Source organism: Mustela lutreola, chromosome 13, assembly GCF_030435805.1.
Source record: "Mustela lutreola isolate mMusLut2 chromosome 13, mMusLut2.pri, whole genome shotgun sequence".
Lineage (NCBI taxonomy): Eukaryota > Metazoa > Chordata > Mammalia > Carnivora > Mustelidae > Mustela > Mustela lutreola.
This window is the reverse complement of record NC_081302.1, coordinates 77,323,114-77,346,576: the sequence shown is the minus strand read 5'-3', so window position 1 is coordinate 77,346,576 and position 23,463 is coordinate 77,323,114. Positions and strand designations below refer to the sequence as shown.

Here is a 23,463-nt window from a genome sequence, read left to right as displayed (position 1 = left end):
CATGCCCATTAGAATAGTTGAAACGTAGACTATCCAGAAAAATGAAAGCATGTAAAGGTGTCTCATGGACCCAGACATTTCTCTCATGGTTTCTGCTTTTCAAGGCATGCTTCTAAATGGGAAACCTAGCTCAGAATGAAAACAGTTCATTTGGGGGCTTCCCGTGATCTCTGTTCTTTCAGGAACATTCCTATGTAATAAAATGTTATTTATATAACAAAGTGTGCAAAGAGGGGAATCACGCTTATGTTCTGCAGACACACACAGAAGGCCATACTGTAGGATTCCAGGCAGAGGAAAATCCAAGTGGAGGTGAAGTGGCCGAGACAGAGAGCAGAGCAGCGGTTGCAGGGACTGGGGGAGGGACAGAGCAGTGAGCGATGAGGAGCGCAGGCGTCTCTGTGACGGAAACGTCGTAGAACGACATGGTTGTGCAACACCCTGGATGGACCTAATGAGACCTCCATATCCCACTGCAAAGGATGCGAGTAAAATGTTATGTAAACTCAAATTCTACTTTATTTAATTAAATCTAGTATGTAATTATATACATATACACAAAACAGAAGAAATACAAATAAAGCAACGAGGGCGATGGGAAAGACATGCTTTCTGGTTGTAGCAAGCACGAGGTGCTGCTCAGGAGCGGAGCCTGCTTGCTCCACGGAGGCAGGGGGCGGCAGCTCGGGGGCAGGACCCTGCTGGTCATCCAGGAAAGTCAAAAGGCCTGGTGGCTCTTCCGTGGCAGAGAAGTGAATGAGGCCCCTGACGACCATCTGCCCTGGCCCCAACGGGTCAGGGGGGGTCACTGGTCTTCCTATCCCATAGTGAGCAGCCATAGCAGGGATGGCGGGGACCAGCTCAGGCCCCAGAGGTGCAGCGGGTGCCAGAGTGGCTGCTGGAAGAACTTCCTGAGACACATCCTGATCTGGCTCTGGGGCCGGTGCTGTAGCTCCAAGAAGAGAAAGCATCATCAGCTTGGTTGACTTCCCTCTCGCCTTTCCCTTTCCCTACCACTCAGCGTGGCCTGTGTTCAAGACCCAGCCCCTGGAAGGTGTCCCCAACAGAAGCCCATGGGGACAGGGATCTGAGACGACTCACTCTTCTCGGCCCAACTACAATCTACTGAGGCTTCCTCAGGGTGGCCCACCCTGCCTCCTCCTCAGGCCCACATCAGTTACCCCCAGTCCTCCTCACCCCCAGCCTCTGGCTCTGTGGTCTCAGCGCGCTGCCTTTCTGGGAGCAGAAGCTGGGCACGGCGCAGCAGGTCCGAGCCCGGCACATTGACCTGCAGGTAGGCCAGTAGAGCATGCAGGTTGGGAAACTCTGGAGGCTGCACAAAATCCCCTGGATACCTTTCCACCCACATATCCAGGATGGCATAGACGGCCCTGGGGACAGACATGGAGGCAGAGAAGTCAGAGGACAGGGTAAGCATCCAAACGAATATCCCAGGGAACCCCTGTAGGAACCTGGGCCCCTGGGCTTCCAGCTCCTGTCCGAGACCAGTCGGACTCCTTGTCCACCTGCGACCTGGCAGTCTTGCCTGAGACAGGCCTGCTCCCAGACGGTGGGCTGGCCAATAGCCTCTGGGAGTGGGAGTCCTTGATCAACGGGGGGAGCATTTCTGGACTTCTTAGGGGAGCTGAACACACTCCTCAGTCTGTCTCCTTGCCCATGAGCCACTTCAATTCAACTGCATGTGCCCAGGGAGGGGTGGTGTCTGGTTTCTTAATTACCCTCACTGCACTCGCCTCTGCTCCGTGAAGATCCAACCGAGGAGGGAACAAAGGGACTCTGTCTCTAGCCAGGCCTTCCCAGGACCCTCCCCGTACCTCCACTGTTACCTCCTCTGCCCATTCACTAGGTGCCATGAGAGTGGGTCTGTTTCCACTGACACTCACCTCCCACAGGGTGTGGGATGTCTGCTGCTCCCTGGGCTCTACTGAGTCACCACTGTCCCTGAGCCCCCTCTGAGCACTGAGTGCAGGTGCCAACAGACTGCTGTGCGATGCTTCCTAAATCCTGCGTTCTGGGTCCCAGAATTGGGGCAGAGAGAGGGCTGGGAGGGGGCAGCGATGGAGCATGACCCTCTCAGGGGTTGAAGCTGTCCTCCAACCCCCTCTGCTCTCCCACAGTGCTCACACACCTACCGCAGCTCCCCAGTGCACCTTCCTAGTTTCCAGTAGAAGCTCTCAGACATTTACTGTAAAGCAGGAATCACAGAGGGGTGCGTGAAGGTCCAGAAGCCCCTTGAACTCACAGGACCCTCACTGCCCTGCTGGAGAGGGAAGGCCCTCCTGGAGCAGCCAAAGCTTACTCACATGTTGCGCCGGTCCTGGGATCTCTTGACCACTTTATACGTGGAGTAAACACATCCGAATCTAGAGGAGGCCAGGGGGCATCACATGAGATCTGTGGATGTTGGCTCTCACCATTTGACCCTTGACTAGCCTGCAGCCCTTGGGTGCTGTCTGTTCTGTGCCGGGATCCCATTCAGCTCCGAGATAATTGCCTCCACCTACTGGGGCTTCCTGAATGCTTGCTGAATGAAAGGGCCCCAACCAGCCCATCACGAACATCTGAGGGGGCCTGGCCCCTGCTCACCCTCAGGGATGCCTGCTCTGGATTCACCCACACACAGACCCCAGAAGGAATCTCATATCTCCCTTTCAGTGGCAAAGGAGCCCAGCTCAAGATCACATTGAGAGTCTGGAATGAGGCAGAGGTTTCATCATGAGGGGCACGGGAATGTTCAAAGAGCATGCCCACTGGCCCAACAGCAGAATTTTCCACTGGCGCAGGCTACCAAGTGTTCTTTCCCTACCATACCCCACTGAGTCCCTATAATACCTTTGCCCCAGTTAGGAGTAAGGGAAGCTTGGGGAAGCTTGGGGTCCTGCCAAGTCTCACAACCAGGCATTGGCCTAATCCCACGGAGCAGTTAGGGGCAGGGGAGGGTGCTCACCTTGCAAAGAGGAGGCCCAGCACCTCCTGGGTGGTAGCAAAGCTGCGGTAGATTTCCAGAAATGTGTGAACATAGTTTAGATCTTGTTTTATGACGGCAGTCACCAGGTAATCTATTCCGGCCTCCAATGAACTGGCACGAGTGTTCCATACTATCGAGGTCTTATTCCTCTTCCTCGTTGAGCCATTTTCCCCCTGAGGTGAATCAGAGGAGACATGAGTCAGTGCTGTGGCCACCAGGAGGGTTGGGGCTTGGAGGGCAGAATGAGCCCCCAGATCTCAGGGACTTAAGCAAGAGGTGGGACAAGAGAGCCCAGTGTCCGGAAAAGAATCGGGTGACTCAGTGTCTCATTGGGTTTAGCCTAAGACTCTTGGTTTTGCTTCAGGTCATGCTCTCCCTGTCCTGAGGCTGCGTTCCTTGTAGGGCTGTGTCCATAGGGGCAGTGTCTGCTTGAGGATTCTGTCTCTCCCTCTGCTTCTCCCCACTCTCCCCCTGCCTCCTTCTCAATCCATCCATCAATCAATCAATCAATTAAGAACTCTTTAAGGAAGGGATATCTGGGTGGCTCAGTGGGTTAAAGCCTCTGCCTTTGGCTTAGGTCATGATCTCACGGTCCTGGGATCGAGCCCCGCATCGGGCTCTCTATTCGGTGGGGAGCCTACTTCCCCTCTCTGTCTCAGCCTGCCTCTCTGCCTACTTGTGATCTCTGTCTGTCAAATAAAGAAATAAAATTTTAAAAAAAGAAAGAAAGAAAAAAACCTTAAAGAAAAACAGAAAATGTTCTTGGTATCCATACAAAGAATTGAAAAAAATGATGTCTGAACTTGCTAGTATCTCAGGTCCTTTTGTGAGCGAAGTATTAGTAGCACGTCCCTGCATGAGTGGCATGGATCCTGTGATTTCTGATGACATAGCCCATTCTTTTTATTTTTTTTTAAAGATTATTTATTTATTTATTTGACAGAGAGAGAGAGGTCACAAGTAGGCAGAGAGGCAGCCAGACAGAGATGGGGAAGCAGGTTCCCCGCTGAGCAGAGACCCCAACGTGGGCCTTGATCCCAGGATCATGAGACCATGACCTGAGCTGCAGGCAGAGGCTGAACCCCCTGAGCCACCCTGGCACCCAACATATCTCATTCTTGAGATGAGAACACAGACGTTTTAGGTGAGAGGGCTTAGGATAGGAGGGCACGGAGGCTGTAGGATGCAGCACTGTTCATTGGCCACAGAAGGGGATTATATCCAGTCCTGCCCCTGTAAAGGGCTCGATGCCGGTGATAAATGACTGGCCTGGACTGCTGTGCAGTGCAGTGAGGCCCCTGTTCCTGACCCTAGGGGCCCCAAAGATGTGTTCCATCAAAAGAAAAGCACAGAGCAAGAGACAGAGTACCATGGGCCCCATGTCCCTTTGGATCAGAATCTCCCAACTCACTCTTGCAAATGATCATTTGCAAGATTTGTATAACCTGAGGAAGGACTGTTGGGCCAATGGAGACACCTGGGAGCACGAGTTAGGAAAATGCCTAGGCCAGGGCAAATGGAGTCTAGATCAACGGGATGAGACCTGGTCTAAAGTCTCTTTAATGATACTCCTATAAGATTGTGGACAATGGCTGTGCTTCTGTCCAAGGCGTGGGCAGGACCGTGAGGGCCAGTTTGGGGAAGAGATGGGATGCAGATTCACGGGAGTACAGGACTCTAGGAGGCCAGGCTGGCTTCTAGGAAGTGGGGCCCTTGGTGCTGCATCGGTGTCCCGGGGGTCGAGTCTCCCCAGCACCTGCTCTCACCCTGAGCCAGCGCCAGACTCTGTTGGCCCTGTGTGGCTTCTTGTCCTTCGTGGAAGGATAGCAGGCAATCTCCTCGTTCACCTCCTCCACCATGTCCTCTGGAGCGTTCTGTAAAGACAGTGCCCAGCAGCCACGCAGGAGGCCTTAGAGCCCTGTTTGGAGGCCTTTGCTGGTCTTCAGACCCAGGGTGCTCCATTCCAGACACACCATAGCCCAGGATGCAGAGCCCTCCCCCAAGGAGAGAAAAGTGGTCCAGCTTCAGGACCTTGGATGTGCTCTGGCACAGCTCAGAGTCACCTCAGGAATCCCCGGTGCACCCAGCCCACCATGACATTGGTGTGAACAAGAAGGGATCACCAGGGTATCCACTGTACTCACCCTCCTCCAGCCCATGGGCGGGAACCCCCACATATCCCTCCTCCCCTCAAACTCCAGAGGAAGGGATGGGGCTTCCCTAGCACGGTTCAGAGGGGTGGGCATCGCCTAGTCTCCTCAGTAGTAAGTACCTTATGGCGTCTCCCTCGAAATATCCTGAGGCATCGCGGGGGTGGTTTCAGCCAACTTCTGCAACATGAAAACAAGCCATTTTCCTGGGGGTTCTGGTACCCAGAGCCCCGGGATGTACGTAGACAGGACAAAAACATCTTTCTGTGTCAGACGTTTCTGTCCAAATAGCCCTGATACCGGACTAGAGTGTGGGTCCTGGTTGCAGGGGTTACAAGTTGTGGGCCTTTGTGACCCAGGCAGTGACATCACTGCCTGTGATCCCCTACCGGGGCCCACTCCTGGTTGGACCCCTACATGAACAGTGCTCCGGTCTGCCATCTCCTCATCTCCCTTCTGCATGCAAGACATCTTATCTGTACACAGTGACCCCAACACACCCCTCGGAACAGGCCCCCAGGGAAGGTCTGGGAGAAGCTAGGTCCCCAGCTTGCAAACACACCTGGTTTCAGACACAAGTCTCTATACTTACCTGGTTTGGACCTTAGATAAGCCGTTGTGCCTGACAGGGATGGTCCCTTCTCTGCAAAATACGGATGATTCCAGCATGTCTTTCTATCAGATGTCCACAGGCATAGGTTGGATAATAGCTATGATGTTAGAGGAGTGCTGTCACAGGTAGGAAATACCTCCCACCCAATTTCCTCCCTCCTATCAACTTCTTGGAATCTGCTACTAATGGGATCCCACCCCACAGTCCCTCCTGCGGTGTGTGTGTTTGTGTGCACAAGCACACTTGCTCCTGTGTACACACATGTGTTCATCAGTGCTCATATTCTGGAGTCCCAGAAGACAACAGCCCCACCTACAAAGGGCTGGGTAGTAGCTTCTCAAGAACGTAGGCTTCGAATTTTCAATGAAATCCCTTAGTAAGGGACTGACCTTGGCCCTTGGCCCTTGGCCCTTGGGTGGGAACAAGTTATGCGGATGATAGGGCTATGGATACATCCGAGGGGAGGCACCTACCTGAAGAAGCCTACTGCAAAGTTTCTATCGACAGACAGGTGCTTGATTGAAACATTTAGGTGTTTACCCCTGTCTGGGACATTCCTGACTTAAAAGTGTTCAAGGGGTGAAGTGGGGTGATATCCCAGGTGTGACAGCATGATCTCAGGATCCTGGTGGTCCCCAGAAGACCAGGTGGGGCCCGAATGCTTCAGAGTTCCCAGACATCAGTTAGGGAAAATGGCTGAAAACCATGAAGCTACGTCCCGGCTTTCTACACTGTAAAGCCCTGTAGTCCGAATCACAGCATAGTTGGGTGATCACTTTCCTGGGAGAGGTCCAGAAGAAGCAGGAGCTTGGTGAGACCTCTGACACCTTGCAGGTCTGGTGTTGGTCTGTGTCACTGGAATCCATAGAACCTGGAGTGGGTGGTTCCCACCTCCTGGGTGGCTCTGCTGGTTAAGCAACTGCCTTCAGCTCAGGTCATGATCCCGGATTCCTGGGATCGAATCTCACTTAGGGCTTCAGCTCCATGGGGAGTCTGCTTCTCCCTCTGACCTTCTCCGCTCTCATGCACTCCCTCACTCAAATAAATAAAATCTTTAAAAATAAAACAAAACAAAACAATTGGAATTGGAACTCAGTCACGCGCCTACGATAAAAATGCCTCGTCCCTGGCAGGGTGAACGCAGAGTTCTGACAGAATCCGAGGAGATAAGACCGGTGGAATGTTTTTTTCTGTGCGGGCTCACTGAAGAGCTGGGTGTGAATTTTCAGCTCTGGGGTAGGGAGCAGGGTGCGGTGACAGTCACCTCAGCCATTGGTGCTGCAAGCCTTCAGGGAGTAAAACAGCGGCACTTGCTGGAACCCAGGGCCCATCTCTGCTGCTTGGGCCAGCTGCAGTTGCACCAGGGGAAGTCCCCCTGAGGATCAGGGCAAGAGCCCCTCCCCTAGAAGGCCATCACGAACAGCTCACCCCTCTCGAGTTCACTGATCAGAGAGGGCTGCAAAGCTGCAGAGCTCAGGGAAATCACTAGGTAGCATTCTTTGTATTTTTATTTTGTAGCCTTTTATTTTTTTCAGGTTTTTCTTACTTTCATCTCCTTTTAAATAATTCTTATTAGAAAGAGAGTGTGTGGGGGGGGTGTGGTTGGGCAGAGGCAGAGAATCTTCAAGCAGACCCCCTGCTGAGCACAGAGTCCAACTCAGGGCAGGATCCCCGGACTCAAAAGATCAAGACCTGAGCTGAAACTCAACAACTGAGCCACCAAGGCTCCCCTCCAACAGTAGCCTTAAGTGAGAAGAAATTAAAATTAGATCAATCCTAAATATGCATGAATTTTAAAAAAGAGTAGAAGGAAGAGAAAGAAGAAAGCCAAGAGCAGCGAGAGCGTAGTCAAGGAGTAATATGAATTTTACTAAAGTGTGGCATGAGACAAAACTAGAAAGAAAGAAAGAAAGAACTTTATTAGTAGTATCTCTGTGGTATGACCAAATGTGCTTTGTTTTTATAATACATACTTGAAAAAATGTCTTCCTATTATTTAAAGCATGCATGAATTATTTCAATTTTATTTTTAATATTTAAAGAAAGGGTGTTATATAATTTACTTTCTCAAATGTCTTAGGACTTCTGGCAGGAATCCTCCTCAACCACGCTGCATCGCCAAAGGTCTTGGAGGTGATCCTTGACTGTGTTCTCGAACATGAACCAGTAATAGTCGACATTCCTGCATCGTGTTTGTTTCTGTTATTGTCCTTGCCACAGTGAAAAGTACTTATTAATTTTCTTATGTACATATTAAGTGTCTCTTTCTGTCTCACTTATCAACTCCAAAAGGGCAGTCACCTTTTCTGTTTTATTCACCAATATATAATCAATTGCCTAGCACAATGACACATGAGGTAGGAACTCAATAAATACCTTTGAATGAATAAATATATAAACCAAGAAAGTGAAATTGTATCACAGAGTTTGGAAGTGTAATCGAAAATGTATAAATGCAAATAAAAATTGATTCATTGGAGCAAATGGTTGCCAATTTGTCATCACAAAATGGACCATTAGTGTCCAGATTATTTTTTTTTACTGCTTTCTCATTACTATTTTTCACTAAGATTTGCTATTCCCAAAACATAGCCATATCATCTGGGAAAAGAATAAACAGTTTTTTCTGATGTAGTGTAAACTCGTGAACCAGCACGAAGGTGAGGCAATTGATGCCCCCAGAGCACACGATGTCAGGAGACACTCACGCCTAGGTTTGTGCAAGCCTCAGCCATGAACCTTCATAACCCTGCAAGCGAGTGGCTCCTTAAATTTTGTACCCTAGTGGCCTCCCTTGTCCCATTCTGGCATCTCTGTTAGTTTATCGATTATTTGTTCTTTCTGTAAACTTATCCTTGGGAGAGAATAGAGTGCATGTCCAGGCTATGTCAGCTTGCCAACAGCAGGTTCATGAATGTCCTTCTTTTCCTACACAGATTTCTTTCCATCTCTTGACTGCCTGCCAGACCCACATAACAAAACCTCCAGGTTGGTTAGGATGATCTCTTTCCTTTCCTCCAGTCCCATACTGCTAATTGGGACCAAGCTGACTGGCTGCACTAAACATTTTTGTTATCCAACCTTAGCTGGTGTGTAATGAGACTTGTTACTCTGCTCTTCTTCATCACTCTGTGCAGGCCAGAGTTTACCAATGAGGTGCTGGGTCTCAGTGCATAGACCCCTTTCTTTGCCTTCAACATACTTTATGTTAACTACTTCCCAACATTTAAAATTGCCAATTTTACATGAAAATCCAAATATCTAAAATCTCAAAAATGGAAAAAAACCACATTTTTCAAAAGATTTTCTTTTATTAATTTTAGAAAAAGAGAGAGAGGATGTGCACGTGCATGAGTTGGAGGAGGGGCAGAGGCAGAGGGAGAGGAAAAGACACCTAAACAGACCCCATGCTAAGCAGGGAACCCTACAGAAGCCTTAATCTCACCACCCAATCATGACCTGAGCCAAAACCAAGAGTTGGTGCTTAATCAACAGAGCCGCCCAAGTGCCCCATACAACACATTTAAAAAAAAAAAAAAAAGAAGATCTTACAAGATTTTTCTCAGTGTCTGTTTGTTAGGAAAAAGATTTCCACTCCCCTCACAAATTAGAGAACTGGTTTAACATATATCTCCTGGAGACTTTCTTAACTTGGTTTGCTGACCTTCTTCAGGATGGGTTCTAGCAATTTGCTTCCACACAGCCTCTTTCCTTGATGAATATGCATCAGCAAATGCCTTCCATGTACATTAACACTATTCCCCAAATACTTTCTCTCCATCTATACACAGGATATGGACTGTATATCTGACTTTGTTTGGATGGATCGGGCCATGGAACTAGTTCTAGCAATGAGTGATGAGTAGAAATTTTATGTTTCTTATGGCTGAGCATTTAATTGTTAGTGCGAGCCTTTAGAGATCTCATTTTCCCTCTTTAGTGACAGGAAACATGGAAGGTAAGTGAAGCTTTCCAGCCTGTGTTCCTCAGTGGCTTTAATGAACAGAATTCCCTGTCATTTTGCAATGGACATGTAGTAAGACCAAGAAATAAACTTTTGGGGACACTTGGGTGGCTCAGTCGGTTAAGCCACTGCCTTCGGCTCAGGTCATGATTCCAGGGTCCTGGGATTGAGTTCTGCACTGGGCTCCTTGCTCAGTGGGGAGCCTGCTTCTCCCTCTGCCTGCTATTCCCCCTACTTGTGTTTTCTTTCTCTCTCTCTGACAAATAAATAAAATATTTAAAAAAATAATGAAAGAAAGAAACTTTTGTTGGAACTGTTTGTTGTCACCACAAAACCTAGTCTATCTTGACTGATAGGATGCTCTTGGTCACATCTATAGTTTTGTTTCTCCTTTCAGATTTAATCAAGCCCAATGTTTTAAGAAAATCAAAGGCAATTATGTCACAAATTGCCTTCTCAGAATTCTAAGATCTGAGCAAGAGAGAGAAAAAATAGCACTTGATGCAGCTATGTGCTTTGAGAAAAGAATTTATAAAATTGACTTTCTATTCCAGAATGTTCTTTACAATGATCATTGTTTTTCCTTTCGTAGAATATTAGGCAATTGTGTTAAACATGAAAATACACTCAGAGGCTTTTGTTTGTATTGTGTAAGTGATTTTCAGTATCATTGTTAGGATTTTATAGAAATACTTTTGTAATATGTGTTGTTCCTATATTTCTTCATGGAATTTTATTAAAATCCATTTTTTCCCAAAGAAACACATTTCTATTTAATGATGCAAATCAATGGAAAAATAAAATGAGACACTCCAAAATTCACTTTACACGTCACTGTTAAAGGCATATATCTATTCCAAATGAGGAGATGCAATTCTAGTTCACATAGCTTCAGAAGTAATTAGATACTACTACTAGTATTAATAATGCTACAATTAACGGGCGAAGATCAAGAAACCCAGTCACACCTAGTTGAGGCAGAAGAGGCAGCAAAATTACATGGGTCCCTGTTCTCTCTGCAGCCTTCAGAGGAAGGCCTGCTGGACAGGGGGCCAAGAATGGACTTGACCATAGGGTTGGGTTCCTTCATAGAGGTTGGATTCCAATGCCATGGGAGGGAACATGGACAGCAGCCTTTCTCAAGGTCTCCAGTGCCAATCAGAGCAAGCTTGGGTGCCAGATATTCAGAGGACTGGTGGTTCCTGAGGAACTTGGGGACCCCAGTACAACTGAAAATTGACAGTGGGTGCAGCTTAACCCATTGGGAGAGGTGTAGCCACGAAAGGACACTCATGCAACAACCTGACTGCCCATACCCACACTGCCATGTCGTAGGCACCCATCACAGGCTAGCCAAAAATCTAGGTGCTTTATACTTGCTGGCTCTTACCTTCACTATCACCCTTTAAGATGGATATAATTATTTCTAATTTTACAGATGAGGAGAATGAGGCTCCAGGGAACTTAGGTTACTTATCTAAAGTTAGCTGACTTGTAAATGGCAGAATCAGGATTTAAACCAGGTTGTGCTCTTTTCCTCTGTGTTTACTGATATGCTATGATATTACCTGATATGATATTAAATAAATACAATAGGAAAAGGGCTACTGAAAATACAATTCAAAGTATTTTAAAGATACATAACTTTTAAAAAAAATTTTATTTATTTATTTATTTGACAGAGAGAGATCACAAGTAGACAGAGAGGCAGGCAGAGAGAAGAGAGAAACAGGCTCCCGGCCGAGCAGAGAGCCCGATGCGGGGCTCGATCCCAGGACCCTGAGATCATGACCCGAGCTGAAGGCAGAGACTTAACCCACTGAGCCACCCAGGCACCCAAAGATACATAACTTTTAAAATAATCACTATATTGATCAAACTACATCTTCAAAATGGACCCTCCCTTCCTCTAGCCAAGACACCAACAATGATGACACCTCTATTGCTTTTTGCTAAAGAGTGGCACTTGAAACATTGGAGAGAACCTAGTGCTTGCCAGAAGTCAAGGCCTTGCACCGGTTCTGAAAAGATCTAAAAAATTTGAGAATGTGGAGGTGGTGGTGGTGGTGGTGTGTGTGTGTGTGTGTGTGTTTATGTGTGTGTGTTGTAAGGACAGATTGCCAGAATTGGGATTACAGTGAATAGTGAGTGGTCTTGACTACTTTGGGGCCTGAGATAACTCCAAATCCAAGGGTTCCCTCAGAAAATCCAGGGCCATTCAGATGGCCTTAAATATTTTGAAATGAGGGAGAGTACCCAAGACAGAGAGAAATCACTGGAAGCTCCTGTACTGACCTGTCAGGTCTTCTAAGACACTTGCAGCCAGTAACTACGCATAGTGAATTCTGAACTCCCTCAGAATTCAGGGATGCAAGCTGAGGTTTAGTGACCTCTAAGAGCTGAGGCTCCAGCCAGGTGGGACATCTCCCCCACCCACCACAGGCAACTGTGTTCTTTAGAAAAGAGCAAGGGGCAGGAGCTCCAGACACCTGTTAACTACAGCTTGTTCTTCTCACGCCTCAGAACTCCATACATGAGAAAAATAAACTGGGTCATCGCTGCTGGTGTAGGGACTTTGTGTCAGGTTTTAGGGGAAAAAGATGGGCTTTAATGTAGCAGGATGATCTGTCATCATTTTCTGGAAGCTAATTATAAGCCTGAAACCAGAACATCGCCGATTTTGGAATCTCCTCAGAGGATAACAGAAAGCTGACAAAGGCTAGCTTTCAGCTTAACTTTGGGCAAATGGTCCAACATGCTGTGGCCTACATTCCTCAGCTATAAAATAAGAATATCCAATGACTTGTTTGAAACTGGGCCACAATAACATATTGAAATGGGCCGTATAAACATGGAGCTGTAGAATCATGGACTCTCAGAAGGCCGACAAGAACATTTGGTTCACCCTCCATTTACAGAGAAGCACAGGCTTATGTGGTCCAAGCAGATGAGGGGCTATTCTCATTTTATAGTGCTTCCAAGCAGAATTCACACTGCTGTTAGTCTATTTTGATAGTCCACAGCTTAAGAAATGCCTCCCGATGCTGTCTTAATTTCCACAGATTGCATCCCTTGAACAACCTCTTCTAGCGTCCTTGGGTATCCCTGGTACCCTTGTTGGACTCACTGTGCTGAGTTGGGATATCCCTCTTGTTGCTGCCCCAGGTAGGGGCCATGCCTCTGAGGCAGGAGGTCAACATCTCTGGAGAGAAGAGGTAATCCCAAGATCTTCAGCGGGAAAGAAGAACATGGAGGGAGGGGAGACAGCTCTGGCTCTCGGGGCCACAATCCCTCAGGGATAGACCTCGAAGGCTCTACAGATACTTAAAGGACTCTACAGATACTTAAAGGTAAGGGTTATCCAAAGGCTTCTCCCATGGGGGCAGTCCAGGAGCTAGGTCAAGAGATGTCCATGCGAAGGACCTCAGGACAAATAGGTGATGGCTTTATGTCATAAACCAGACTATCAGTGTATATTGCTAAGTGTGCTTTATTGTCCCAAGACTTTACTCCAGATCCCTCTGGGACAAGAATTTTCTTTTCTCTTCTCTTGGAGGGGAGATTTGTGGAAATGTTGGGCTGCACTGTATCATAGCATTTCTTCTGTGAGAATATTGGCTGTTTTCCCCATTGATCATGCCGGTGCAGATGCCTCCTTGTCCTTCTCTAAGCTCTTCATTCACTCAACAAGCATTTCATGAGCACTTACAATGGGCGAAGTGTTGAGAATCTAGCTGTGAGCACAATACACCTGGTATCTGTCCTCAGGGAGGGTACAGTGGACAGAGATCAGACTCCCCCGCTCCTGAGACTGGGATCCTACTATCTCTTCACTGCCCCTCCTCACATTCCACTCCGCCCTCCGACTGGGACACTAGCTTAATGACCAGGGTAAAGTATCCTCTCCCTGGAGATTTCCTGTTGCCTACACCAGGACCTTCTCATTGTATGTGCTCTCTTCATATCTCTGAATGCTGGGGGACTCCCAGTAAGACAACCCTGCACTTGCGAGGTGATGTTCGGAAAGTACATGGTTCATTCAGCAAGTACCAGACTGTTAGCCAGCTGTGTGGATGCTGGGCTGCTTCTGGACCAGGAATTAATTGCCCCTGTCAAGACCGGCCAGTTTCAAGACAGTCATAATTGATGAGGGAAGCTCACTTGGCTGATATGAAACTAGCCAGATGCCCACTGCTGTGCCCTCAACAATTAATCACGTTCAATTCCAACTCGCCAGATGCCCACTGCCATGCACTCAACAATGAGTCATGGTTAATGAAATCACAAATCTGGATGACGCTCTTGACACCTTGAACATGAATGCTAAGATAAAGGGCCTTGGTAATAGGACTGGCCTTTCTGGAACACCACTAAGCCCTCACCAGTCAGGTTCCAGCTGCCAAAACAGGGACCTCATAACCGGCTTGCTGTCACTCCAACCCCAGAGCTTAGCATCATATGGCAGGGGTGGCATGAGAGTTAAACAGATGACATGGGATAAAACAAGGCAGGATACTTCAGAGGCAGATAATTTACAGGTTACCTGTGCACGTTTTGCCTTTTGACTTCTCCCTCTTACCCCCTGCCCCGACTTTGCTACTGCTGCCAGGCTGGTTTCCTAGAAGGGAGCAAGAAAACAATTTTATTTTCTAGGAGCACCCCTGGTAAGTGTTTAGAAAAAGTTCAAAGTTAAAACTTGCCTAAATGAGGTTTTGGAACAACCTCTTTAATGATAATGACCCATATTTTCCTGGTTGAATTCCTCGAAAGCCCTCTGCCTGTGTGAATACAGCCCTGGACAGGTGGGAGCGGAGGGCAGGCAGAGGCTTTAGGAACTCCCGCTCCATTCCAGTATCCTATGATGTATGGTGGGTGTATTCCCAGAAACCGCCCCCCACCGCCTCCCGCAAATGTTGTGATACAGTTATCTCATGGAAGAGAAAAAGTACTGGGGAAATCAAGCTCCCTGCTAGGAAAGCTGGTGGTTTTCTTTCCTTTGATCTGTTTCTTATGAAAAAGAATTCTTAAAAAAAAAAAATCCCAGAACATCCAGTATAATAAGCCTGATTAACTATAGTATTACACGCTCACTAACTAGCCTCAGGCAAAGTAGCAGCCTTGAGCCTGAGACTTTCTCTCAGAACCTCTCCAATCCCAGCATCTGTTGTGCTTGCTGTCACCTCCAGGGTAACTTCAGCATTTCACCTCCTCAGGTTCTGAACCAGTCCCTCCCACGCGGAGCTCGAGGCAGCTGGTAGAGTGCAAGCCAGGGCATGAGGAGCATTATTTCAGATGGAACAAGTGTCTGATGGAAAGCTTACACAATTGCAGCCGGTCCTGGACAATCTACCTGATCGTTTCACCCCCAGCCAGGTGGGTGTTCCAGAAGCAAGTAGCGCTTTACAAGAGAAGAGCGCGATGGCATGAAATTGCATCCCCTGATTCGATTCCCCCCTAAGCATCACTTGCTCATCCCACCAGTGACGGTGGACAGACCCGGTGGTGCCTCCCACCCCACTTTCAGCTTAGTCACCCCAAGTGATTTATATAGGCGAGACCACCCTTGTCTCCAGATAAAATAAGGAAGGGAATCTGAAGGGTGTTGCGGTGTCCTCTGCTCGCTGCCACACCCCTTCCTGTTCCTTCTCCCTTCAGTCTAATGAATTGTTTGTCTTTCCTTTCCTCCCACTCAAAAATGCTCATGCTTATGTGTGTGGGTTTTTTTTTTTTAATACTTTCCAATAGAAACCATACTCATTTTCCAGGACACTTCTCCAGTTTTTTTTTTCCCTAAGGCCTGACTTTTTAATAGAGTCAGAAGTGGTTCTCATTTTAAAAACAGAGGTTTCTGGTTTTCATGGGCATTCAAAGCTAAATTCTTCACTAGATCTTAATGAGATTCTGAATCGTAGTTTTAATTTTGCTTGTTTAACCACTTGTGTTGTTTTGTTACTGCTCTAAGAGTTTTCACATACGTCCAAAGGAGGGTAACCAGAAACAGTCCATGTAAGAGACAGTTCATGTAGGAGGCAGAGTAAGTCAAGCAGAGACTATCTGAACCAAACAGCAAATAGCACTGAAGAGTCAGTCAAAAGTGTGGCTCTAGGGGTGTGTGGGTGACTCAGTTGGCTAAGCATCCCGCTCTTGATTTCTGCTCAGGTCCTGATCTCAGGGTCTTGGGATTGGTCTCAGGCTCTGTGGGGAGTAGGCTTGGGATTCTCTCTCTACCTCTCCCTCTGCCCCTCCCCCTGCTCACAACAAACATACAAACAAACAAACAGTAAATAAAGGTTTTTTTTTTAAGTGTGGCTACAACAAATTATTAAAATTTTTTAAAAACTCAATTAGGTAACCTGAACTCTCTGTTGTAGGTATATCGGTCATGGATATGAAAATGTGCTTAAAATGCATAGAAAGGGAGCCTGGGGAATTGCTCAGGAGTAACTGACACTAGTAAGAGATTGGGAGCCAGTGTGGGGGCAGGAACTAAAAGGGAGTCATGGTCCTCTAAAAAATAAAAATAAAAATACCACATGGTCCAGTAATTGCACTACAGGGTATTTACCCCCAAAAGACAAAAATACTAGTTCAAAAACATGTACGCCCCCCTATGCTTATGACAGCATTATTTACAATAGCCACAATGTGGGAGCAACCTAAATGTCCACTGATAGATGAACGGATAAAGAAGAAGTCATACATTAAGTGGTATATATCAGCCATTTAAAAAATGAAATCTTGCCATTTACAACAACAGTGATGGACCGAGAGGGCATTATGCTAAGTGAAATAAGTCAGACAGAGAACGAGAAATACCATATGATTTTATTTATGTATGGCATCTAAAAAGCAAAACAAGTGAACAAACTAAAAAAGCAGGAAGAGACCCATAAATATAGAGAATAAACTGGTGGTTGTCTCCACGGTGGCGGTGTGGGGGGTGGGAGGGAGGGCAAAATCATTGAAGGGGAGCGGGAGATACAGGCTTCTAGTTACGGTGGGAGTAAGTCACGAGGACGAAAGGTACAACGTAGGGAATGGAGTCAACCATACTGTCATAGTGTTGTATGGGGACAGATGGGACCTCTGCCTATGGTGAGCATGGTGTAATGTCCATTGAATCCCTATGTTGAACTAACATATCACTCTGTGTCAACTATACATCAGTAAAAAAGACGAAGAGGAAATGAAAAGGAGGGCACCTGCACACAGAGGCAGGCACAGAGGGAGGACCAGGGAAGACACAGAACAAGCCTTCTAGAAGCCAGGAACAGCTGAGGTCACTGAAGCCAGGAGAGAAACAAGGAGATTGTCCCCCACAGCCCTCGGAAGGAACCGATCCAGCCATCCCCTTGATCCCAGACTACGGCTACCAAAGTGGGAAGACTTCTGTTGTTTAAGCTGGAAGAAAATAAGGTGGCGGGGAAGTGAGTGAGATGTGACTTGGATTACTGCTGTGTCACTGGATCTGTCCTAAGAAAAATGCAATACTCATGTAATCTATACTGACACACATTGGCAAACATGGATACATATGTGTATAAAAGAGAACAGTAACCTTAAACTTTATTATACTTCTGCAAAAGTCCTATAGTAGTATAATCACCCCTAGAGGCTGAAAATTCTTATTATGCTGAAGCTTGTGGGCTTCAGAAGGCTTTGTCTTTCCTTATTGCAATGGTTCTCAGCCTTGGATGCTCGCTAGAATCAATGGGGACATTCAAATCTCGATGCCAACGCCATATCCTAGACTAATGAAGTCAGAATCTCTGCGAGGGAAACTGGCTCCAGCTTTTGTTAAAGCTCCCCAGGTGATTTCAATATGTGACCAAAGTTGAGAACAAGTTTTACTCTGTAACCCCTCAAAGGGAGGGTCTATGTCTGCTTTGTCTTTATGTCCTCACAGCACCTAAGTTAGTGACTTACATCAATACAATGAGGAGATCCGGAGCCTCCAATATTCTCAGAGGGAGAAAAAAAGTCATAATAAGCAGAAGTTAGTAATGTGTTAGGACTAACGCACGCAGATTAATAAGTCCTAACACCGTTTCTCCCTCTGTCCCTCCCTCCCCACTTGTCCTCTCTCTTGCTCTTGCCCTCTCTTGCAAAAACAAACAAACCAATATATAAATAAAAATATGCAGTGGAATATTACTGATTTACATCAGTGTGGATAAAACTGGAGGAAATTGTGCTCAGTGAAATAAGTCAAACAGAGAAAGACAATTATCACATAGTTTCACTTATTTGTGGAACATAAGGAATAGCATGGAGGACATTAGGAGAAGGAAGGGAAAATGAACTAGGAGAGACTAGGGGATCTGAGAAACAAACCAAGGGTTTTATAGGGGAGGGGGTGGGGGGATGGGTCGGCCCGGTGATGGGTATTAAGGAGGGCACGGATTGCAAGGAGCACTGGATGTTATACGCAAACAATGAATCATGGAACACTGCATCAGAAACCCATGACGTACTGTATGGTGACTAACATAATATAATAAAAAAATTATAACAGCAAACAAACAAATAAGTAAAAGATTAAAATAAAGCAAAAAACCTTAAGTGTCTGCCTTCAGCTCAGGTCATGATCTCAGGGTCCTAAGATCAAGACATGTATCGGGTTCCCTGCTGAACGGGGAGTCTGCTTCTCCCTCTGCCCCCCGCCCCCAACTTGTGTGCTCTCTCACTCTCGCTCTCTCTTGCAAAAATATATAAAGCAAATTATGAGTTCCAACAGACAGCATCATGTCCTTTTGAAGCCTTCAGTATCTGCATCTTTTCACACACACACACACACACACACACACACACACACACACATCTGTACACACACAGTCCTTTGCTGGGTATCTCCTCAGAGCCTGAGAATTTGGTGGTGGTGGGGGGATTCTTTGGTCAGGTGATATCCCAATAGAGCAAGGTGAAAGCCGCCAACCAGCTGTGTCTCTCACTGATGTCAAAGAAAACATTGTAAATGGATTTCTAAGTCACTGTTGAGCAGAAGGTCTCTTTGGAAGGACCACTCAGCTTCCTCACGACTGCTTCCCAAAATGGATTACATTACTCCTGAGACATTGCCCAATCTTATTTGGGACAGTGAGTTCCTCGGGACATAGCAATAAGTCCTTCTGAAAAGAGAATTTGGAAATTTGAAGTTCTTCAGATATATTTCGGGTTTTTCTTGAAAATGGTGCCAAAGGTTTCCTCTACTCCTGGCACAGCTGGTGTTGATGGTTGTGGTGGCTTCGTCTAATATTTTTTGCTTTAAATGTTATGATCCTTGGGCGTATCAAACCTGTTATAAAGTTCATACTGGGGGCAGAGGGTCCATATTAATTAAGCAGTTGGGATTACCCACATTTGATATGGTCCTCTGAACAGCTCAGGTGGTTATATTAACTGCTTAGCTGTTGATGTCTTGAAGACAAGATTTCAGCGGCAGAATTTCTGGTGTTTGAGTAGATTATAATTCCATTAGAAATACCCCTGTAATATATTAGTAAGGTACTTTAAAAAATAATCTACATAGCATTCTACTTTGTGTCTTTCTTTAATTGGTATAAAATCAATGCAGCATTATTTCAGTTCAAATATCTTGGTGTGTTATTTTTTTTGTGATTTTGTGAAATCCTATTACTCACATAACCTCTAAGGTCAATGTTCCTATGTATTTTAAAAATCAAGAAACTCCTAATTATTTGAAAGAGTGTCTGCATTTTACATCACTTAGGGGCATGTATATTTTATGAGTTTATAATTCCAAACATAGAATAAATAATTATATTAAATCCCAGTATTTTGGAGAAAAGCAACATTAATCAGCTCTATAAATTATGGCATGATAAGTCGGATTGTTCCCTCTGTAACAGTGTAAAAGTTACAAACTTTTCATCAAGACAGGAACAGACAGAGAGAGAGAAATTCAGATGGGGGAAAACTATGACCTCTTTGGCACGTCTCTTTTCAGGATGACATTTCAGAGCCCATCTCTGCTGGGCTGGTGTCTGGCCACCTGGCCACACAGTCGGGTTTGTTTTTGTCAGCTCTAGCCCCGATCCGCGTCATGCAATGCACACATTTCCTACTGCATTCATCAGTCGCTCTGTCATTCATGGTCAGAGTGGTCTCTCTCACAGTGATGGCTTATGGAAGTTGTGCTACGCCACGCCACGCCTTCCTTTCCCTCCTGCTTCTCTCCTTTGAAGTCCAGGCCACTGGCCCCTCCCTCCCTCCACTGCTTGCTTTCTCTGGCTTCAGAAATCCTGGGACAGACTGAACGGGAATTTGCACCAGAGTCCCAGGATAGGAGAAGCACCTGTGCCCAAGGATAGGTTAGGTTAGCACCACGGTCACCAACGTACACCTGGGTTGCCTCCTTAACTGCTTAGTCTCTAGCGTGCTTCCTTCAATAAAGACACCATTCAACAAACACTGGAAAAGTACATGAAGGAAGAATAAGCCAGCAGCGAATTGTGACTTTGTGTTCATGGGCACAATTAAGAGTGTCTGAACAGCCCCAATTCTCTGTTGGCTCTGAAAGTTCAGGCAGCTCCTCTTCCTGTGGCCTTACTTCTCCAGGGGACTGAAAAGACCCAAGTTAGGGATCAGTCCCTCCCCCTGGGACAGAAATTTCACATATGGTACCTCTGTTCATTCTCAACATGACTCTCCCTTCAGAGAAAAGAACCAAGGCTCAAAGGGGTTCAATCCACCCAGCAAGCAAGTGGCAGAGCCAGGACTCAGCCCAGAGCCGCCTGGTTCCAAAGTCCATGTCCCTCCCTCCCGCCACCCACGTCACTAGAGAGGGAAATGCAGTGTGTCTGTGCCAGCCTCGTACCTACACATTACGTGAAGGTTGGGATGATAAGGAGCCCGACAATGAATGACCAGTACCATTACAACACTTTGCATTGTCGTCTTGGATGCTTTTATTACATATCCAAAAAGACAATTCATCAGGCAGAATTGTATTTGTTCAGTATTTCACTTTCAGTTCCGGTTTGTTTCCTTCCTTCCTGCCTTTACTTGTGTCCTTCTCGCCTTACTTCCTTCCCTCCCTCCCGTCCACCCTGCCTCCTGCCTCTTTCCTTCCCGCACCATCACATTGTCCCGGACTGTAACTAAGGATAAAGCAATTAGGCTTTACTCTGCCTGTTTAGGAGATGCAGTCCCTGGTTCCTTACAGAGAAGTCTTCTTCAAGACAACCGGGTGGCTCAGTCAGTTATGTGTCTGTGTTCAACTCAGGTCATGATCCCAGGGTCCTGGGATGGAGCCTCACATCAGGTTCCCTGCTCAGTGGGGAGCCTGCTTCCCCCTCTCCCTCTACTGCTCCCATGTTTATGCTCTCGCTCTCTCTCTGTCAAATAAATAAATTCCTTTTTTTTAAAAAAATCTTCTTTACCAAAGAATGACAGCTTCCAAAGATAGAAGAAATGGTAGAATTAGAAAGTCACCATTTTGCAACTCCCCATGGAAAAACTGATTCAGGTAAGAGCCATCAATGAATGCTACAAGCAAAGCATTGGGTAGAAGATTGTGGGGAGTAGGATCTTTGGACATTACCAAAGTATCACCCCACTGGTGACTTGCCAATTTTAAGAGAACAATATACTATCACAAAGGCCAGTATTGGTGGCTGACAACTCAACCAAGGAAGAAAACTCAATAGTATGCACACCCTGGTGTTGTACCCCCGACTCGAAGCAGCAGGAAGTATCCAGTATCACCCATAGTATTTGTTCCTGATATGTTTAACCTGTACTTAACCAAGGCTTTAGACCTAACTTCCAGTGTATAGGAAAGTCGATAGCTAGAATGTGGAGGTAATGACACTACAGGGAAACATTAGACTTGTGGGACATTTGACAAGACAAACTGGCCTCGTCTCTCCAGACAATCAATCTGATAATGGAAAGCAGATCAATGCTTGCCTGGAACAAGGAGCAGAGGGGATATGACTGCAGAGAGACACAAAGGATCTTTCTGTGGCAACAGAAATCTGCATTTAGATTGTTTTTTATTTGATTTGATGGGACACTTACATTGGTGCATACAGTTGTCAAAATTAATGAACAGTACACTTACAGCTGAATTTCTTAGGTCAAGTTACACTTTGATGCAGTTGATTTTTTAAAAAAGATTTTATTTATTTATTTGACAGAGAGAGATCAGAAGTAGGCAGAGAGGCAGGCAGAGAGAGAGAGAGAAGGAAGCAGGCTCCCGGCTGAGCAGAGAGCCTGATGCAGGGCTCAATCCCAGGACCCTGTGATCAGCGGCCCAACCCACTGAGCCACCCAGGCGCCCCGATGCCGTTGATTTTTAAAACAAAAACAAATTTATCAGTGTCACAGAAGAAAGTGAAGCCATGGGTTCTTTATTGTCTTTAGACGATATTTAAATTGTCTAAAGACCCATTACAACCAGATATAATAAGAGAAGTTCAGCTAGATCTGGGCTTGAAGAAAAAGGGGACAGCTAAGAAAGTCATTTTGGGGATAATGCAGAGAATTGAAGCAAACTGGATGCTAGATCATCCTGAGAAATTTAAAAAATTTTTCTTCTGCTTTCTGGTGGGGTAATGTTCTTATTGTTAGAAGATGCTTGTTGAATTATTTAGGAGAGAAGGGTCATAATGTCTGTAACTTAATTGCTATACTAGAAGCTATATGAGGACATGTAGAAAGAGAAAGCAAAGACAGCATAAAGTTATCAATGGTTTAATTCTGCAGAAACAATTCACTGATATTTATTGTGCTAGGCTTTCAACAATTCTGTACTTCTGAAATTTCCAAGAATAAAAATGTGGAAAACAGTGACTTCCATGTGAGTGGTGATGGCTCTTCTGGTTTGGAGGCAGTCTTCAGAAAGTCTTCTGGCCTTTGGTGAGATTATCTCTTATGGCAAGGAGCCACACCTTTCCATGGCTTCTCCTTCAGGGGAAAGGACACTTGCACATCCCTAGAGAGGCCTTTGTATTCTACTCTGTGACCTAAAGGGCTTCGGGCTCCGCCCACCATCTGTCACTTCTCCCCACCACAATGCTGTTGAGCAAATACATGTGAATGGTTCTGTTAACTGCTTGAATAAATATTGCACCTCGACTAAAAAGAAAAGATAAATTCACTCCTGGAATCTCTCCATGAGAGAAGAGACGATAGAAGAAACTTTAAACACTTGCTTAAAGTTGAATGGAAACATGCGTAATATGTACTTTGAAGGTAGGAGTTCTCTTTCAACGTCAACTAAATGCGGTCACTAGGGCTCTGGGTGTGGAAGATCAGACTTATTTAATGTGAGGATGTCTAGGATGTTATTGAGCTAAGGGAAGTGATCAAATTCTCCTCCTCTGGAAGGTCTAGCTCAAATTGCTTCTCTTGTAGAAAATCTTTCCAAACTAATCCAACCCAGAACAATCACTCCCTCTCCCAGGTTCCACCTGTTCCTGCTATCTGTTTCAGCCTGTCTGATCCTAAGTCACCTGCTAGATTATTTAAAAATAACTTACATTTTCACATCTTCTCCTCCCAAAGCCAGGATAGGGTTTGATGGGGATGCCAAGCCCTGATTCTCCCGATATGTCTGTCTTCACGAGCACATACCCACCCATACTGTAAGTGCTTGGACAGCAGGGGCCAGGGCTAAGCCCCTTTGTGTTCCCAATACCCTGCACAGGGTCTGGTCCATAAATGCTTGAAAAATAAACAAGAGCTTTCCTCCTATCCCTACTGTACAGTCCAGAACATAGGG

At 46.1% G+C, this 23,463-nt stretch overlaps 1 protein-coding gene across 2 annotated transcripts; it reads right to left on the bottom strand.

The window, feature by feature from the left end:
* Positions 1 to 496: 496 nt before the first annotated feature.
* Positions 497 to 8,473, bottom strand: LOC131813690 (ral guanine nucleotide dissociation stimulator-like). 2 transcript variants are annotated; one of them, XM_059144079.1, is made up of 9 exons: positions 7,816 to 8,473; positions 6,644 to 6,804; positions 5,732 to 5,849; positions 5,262 to 5,319; positions 4,756 to 4,863; positions 2,969 to 3,162; positions 2,325 to 2,384; positions 1,198 to 1,391; positions 497 to 946 (listed from the first exon to the last, which is right to left on the bottom strand). In XM_059144079.1, exons 3-9 carry the CDS (start codon positions 5,806 to 5,808, stop codon positions 519 to 521), a joined length of 1,119 nt encoding a protein of 372 aa, XP_059000062.1. In that variant the 5' UTR covers positions 5,809 to 5,849; positions 6,644 to 6,804; positions 7,816 to 8,473; the 3' UTR covers positions 497 to 518. The 2 variants fall into 2 exon arrangements, with proteins under 2 accessions (XP_059000062.1, XP_059000063.1); XM_059144080.1 differs by lacking the exon at positions 6,644 to 6,804 and having other exon boundaries at positions 7,816 to 8,472.
* Positions 8,474 to 23,463: the final 14,990 nt, after the last annotated feature.

What these genes read in the sequence shown, in the direction of transcription:
- LOC131813690 (XM_059144079.1), bottom strand. Translation starts at nt 5,808, where the DNA reads ATGCTGGAATCATCCGTATTTTGCAGAGAAGGGACCATCCCTGTCAGG. An exon ending in TTCGAGGGAGACGCCATAAG is followed by an intron (nt 4,864 to 5,261) that starts GTACTTACTACT and finishes CTGTCTTTACAG; the next exon opens with AACGCTCCAGAGGACATGGT. An exon ending in CACAGAGCCAGAGGCTGGGG is followed by an intron (nt 947 to 1,197) that starts GTGAGGAGGACT and finishes TTGGAGCTACAG; the next exon opens with CACCGGCCCCAGAGCCAGAT.